The sequence below is a fragment of the Galeopterus variegatus genome, unplaced genomic scaffold (genome assembly GCF_000696425.1).
Source record: "Galeopterus variegatus unplaced genomic scaffold, G_variegatus-3.0.2 Scaffold1665, whole genome shotgun sequence".
NCBI lineage: Eukaryota > Metazoa > Chordata > Mammalia > Dermoptera > Cynocephalidae > Galeopterus > Galeopterus variegatus.
Window position 1 is genome coordinate 41,104 of NW_007727776.1, and position 4,205 is coordinate 45,308.

General features: G+C 46.1%; 1 protein-coding gene across 1 annotated transcript in view; it reads right to left on the reverse strand.

The window, feature by feature from the left end:
• Positions 1–4,205, reverse strand: part of TECTA (tectorin alpha) — a 70,874-nt gene that overhangs the window by 1,275 nt on the left and 65,394 nt on the right. Inside the window, exons 20-22 of the mRNA XM_008578339.1 lie at positions 2,039–2,201; positions 785–872; positions 384–500 (exon numbers count right to left, since the gene is read on the reverse strand). Coding sequence (XP_008576561.1) covers positions 384–500; positions 785–872; positions 2,039–2,201 — 368 coding nt within the window. The remainder of the gene's footprint in view (positions 1–383; positions 501–784; positions 873–2,038; positions 2,202–4,205) is intronic.

Below are 4,205 nucleotides of genomic sequence, written 5' to 3' on the forward strand. Positions count from 1 at the left end.
CTAAAAATCTCACAGGGTATCAGGAAATCCATGTGCATGTGCTAAGCCTTTCTTGTGTGCTGCAGCAAACATCCCAATCCAACTTCAGCCCAAGTAGACTTGGCAGCCAGAGTTAAGGCCAATATATGGTCCTTAAAAAGTTGGATAACTTATTTTTTTTAAGAAGTTACCTTCATTTTTTAAATGAAGGAGTAGGGACCCAAAGGTTTTTTTTAAAAATGGCACTAGAATTCCTTGGTTGTTTCCCCCATCTTTCCTTGTTAATGTCTGGACTTTTCATAGGTGAGTTGCTGACTGAGTGGGCTTCAGATATGAATTTCTCTTTCTCTGGGTAGAGAACTCCCTGCGTGCCCTAGCTGCCTGCTCCCAAGTGCAGCGTCTACCTCGGCAGCTCTTGCCATCGTCCTGCAGGGTGCCCGTCACACAGCTGCACAGAGGCCCGTCCACCCGGCTCGTGCAAATCTGCTCACACCCTCCGTTGTCCTCACACCAGTCCAGCCCTACAAAAGAGCAGTTGGGCACATGAACTACAAACAGTCCACCCTTCAACTCGTATCTAAGGGGAAAACTTTAAAGAGAGGAGAGGATGAAGAAAAGCCCAAAGCCACTGAGTTTCTGAAAGTCAGTGACAAGATCTCCTTAAGGAAGCAGGCAGTCTTCTCAAACTGGTGTCCCCAACACCAGCCTCCTCATTCATTAGACTCACATCAGGGGCAAAACACAACTGAGCCTTCACATCCCATCATTTTAACCATTTGTAGTGTGTTTTGGGGAACATACATACTTTTTCTCCTAATAGGTCCCACTGAAATGATCTGTTCTTTAGGTTCTTTTGTATACTCTGTGGCAATCCTGGAATTCTGTGGGCAAGTCTGAAAGACAAAACACCAGAGGGAATATTTCACACAATTAGCTGATAACTTATTCTTCACCATGTTTCTGCCCCCAAAAGAGGCAGTGGCTCTGGCCTCGAGCACTATCGCTGCTCAGATTAATTAGAACCAATGCATTCTTGATCATCGAGCCCACCGGGACTCCAGGCTTTAAGTTGAACAGAGTTAAATATACTCTCCACACTAGAATGAGATTCAAAAAGGCTCCATGCCCAGGAATGAGGACTGTTGTATCCCAGCAGACACTAATATATGCAGCATCATCTGTAAGTAGCTCTGACCATAAGTCACATCTTGATTCTGCAGACATGGGGTGAGCACAAAGCCGGTATGTCAAGGTTCAGGCAGGTACCAGTGCAATCAGATCTTAAGGGCAAAGCCATACATGGTGGGGATATAAGCCTGGCATGGAAGAAACCACTGGTTTGTCACCTCATCCCACCAGCCCCTCTAGAGCCTCTGATCCTGGTGTAGATGAGATGAGCTGTAGGACATCTGGGTAAACTGTCTCCTGTGCTAGGAGTTTGATTCTATAGTGAAATGGGGCTTGGCCCATCAGGTTCAGGTTCCTGGCTCAATATGCTCCTGGGACTCTAGTGCACTGGTGTTCGACAAGACCAATTTTGCCCCCTGGGGGACATTTGGCAATGCCTGGAGACTTTTTTTGTAGGGGGGCCAGATGGCCACTATGGGGATCTGAACCCTTGACCTTAGTGTTAAAATACTGTGCTCTAACCAACTGAGCTAACCAGCCAGACCTGGAGACATTTTTAAGTGTTGCAACTTGGGGGGAGGGTGCTATTGACATCAAATGCATAGAGGCCAGTGATGCTGCTAAACATGCTACAGTGCACAGGACACCCCACAACAAAAAATTCCTCAATCCAAAATGTCAATAGTGCGGAGGTTTGAGAAACCTTATTCTAGTGTTAAGCCAATGACTGGTTGGCTTTTCAGAGGTAGAGGAGTAAATGACATCATTCCACCGTGCTCTCTCTCTTACTGTCCTACTGAAAGGGATGCCGCACTCCTAAGCATCTGTGGATGGCCCCAGTTCAGCCACCTGACAGTCATGATCCCTGTGGTGGGAAAACTGGGGCCGTGAGACACAAGGCTAAGCATTTCATTTTTACACTCTCACTCACAATTTTACAGGAGTACTTTTCTGAGTCGCAGAGTGACACTGCACAGTGAAGATGAACTTCATCATAATCCCCGATGAATTTAAAGACGGTGACGTGAAAACGACAGGTTAGGGAGACCCCGTTCTCCTCGATGCCAATGGTGTTGTCTTTGATGTTCTGACACCTACGCAGAAAAATAATGGAGCCCTGACTTTACAGGTTTTCCTCTTACACTTCAAGCCTCGTCTTCATTTCAAAATCTCACATTTCACATAAAACCGTCATAAATGGTAAAAATGCCTTTGCATTTGCAAGTGACCTCTACACTGTGTGGGTTTGTCATTTATTATCACTCCCTCATACTTTCATAGTTTGTTTTGAAACATCGAATACCGCCTCAAATTAGTATCCTAACTGCAACCCAAAACAAAATGACTGCAGGGACCCCACTCGATTTCCCCAGGCTCTGGTTTCTCATTCTGCCCCCTCATAATGCTGTGATATCAATTTAACAAACACCAAGATTAGTTCTTCCTTCTTCTGTACTTTCTTCAGTGAATTATCAATTTTGGCAGGGGCCCCTGATTCAAGCCCTACCGGGAAATCCTCCCACGTGTGAAGATAGGCAGGAGCTGGAGGGACAGAGCAGTTGAGGAGGAGCAGCTGTGGAACTGTTTCGATGTAGGGAACCACCTCTTTCCTTAGCTCCCTCCCTTCTTGTGGTTTTGAGCTGATAGGCGGTCACAGCCAGGGTGTTTCTTGGGCACAGCTATCTTGCTTCCACTCCTTAGAGTTCCCCTGATGTATCACAGTCTCTTATGCTCCAGTATCTCTGTAGGTAACGTCTGCCCCACCTGGAAGGTCTTTCTGCTCTTCTTCCCCTGCATAGCTCCTGATCCTTCTTCCACACCAGTCTATGGCACCCGTCCTTTACAAATACCCCCTAGTCATGCCCTGACCGACATGATCAGGTAGCCTTTTCTAGATTTGCCAACAGCAGCCTGTTGAGCTCCTTCAGTGCAGGAATCAAGCTGTAATTCTCGCTGTGTCTCCAACACACCACACGGCATGTAAGAGGTATTTGAAAATCCTTGTTGGATGAATGAATGAATGAATGAATTGTGCCGTCATGGAGAACTCTGGCCCATAGGAGCCAAGAAGCTCTTTAAAATGATAAAGATAGAGAGGGTGACCCTTTTTCTTATGGTTCCTTTCCCTAGCTCACAGGATTAAATAGCTTAGCAATAAGGAAAATTAAAAATTGAAGTTATCCTTCAGTGTTCCCACGCCTATTAAGTTTTATGATTAGTCTTCTAGGCAAAATGCAGGTTGCTTTTCAAGGCAATGTTCTCTTAAATGCTTTGAAACAAAAACATGCCATACTTTCCTTGCCACTATTCAATTGGATTGGTTCTAAATTGGTGCAAGGGTTCTAAAAGGGTGGCAGACCTCCAACCTTCACACAGGCTTTGCCCTTAACCAGACCGTCACCTCTCTCCCAGAGCGATGACTTGAGGCTTAGGTGTCCAACAAATGAGGAGCAGAGGGCAGGGGCATACGGGAGCCGGGACGGCTGGCTGGTGCCCCCACTGGAGTGAGCAAACAAGCTGAGCACTAGCATCTGTGTCCACTAGCAAAGAGACACCTGTCCTATCCTCCGTCTAGGCACATAAAGAGAAAAGAGAAGTGGCCTGTGTGTCCCCAGACTTCCAAGCCACTGGTAGAAGTTGGTACTGTCTCTGCCCTCCACACAGCTGGGGAAGAACAACTGATCCCCCCAAATACTGAGGTGGACCCATTCTACAACTCATTCATTTATCACTGAGCATCAGTTTTCCCATGAGTTCAGAGAAAAAACAAAACAATAATCATTTCCCTACAAGAAAGGGCATAAGGACTGATGGATTGAAACTCTCCCACATGACAAAATCACTTCCCACCCAACAAGTTTAATTTGAAGGCCTTTATTCAGCCAGACCCTGGGGGAGGCTGAGATTTATGAACATGCTTGCTGGCTCGCTCTCCTTCTCTGGGTCAAGTCTATTAAATACTATTTTAAAAATGCTAAATGCCACCATGTCCTTCAAGGGAGACTATCATCGGGGTTTGCATTTGCAAAGTGGCTCTTATCTTAGCCCTTCTATGTTGGGAAATGAATATGATACGGGGAGGGAGGAAACGTGGAGAA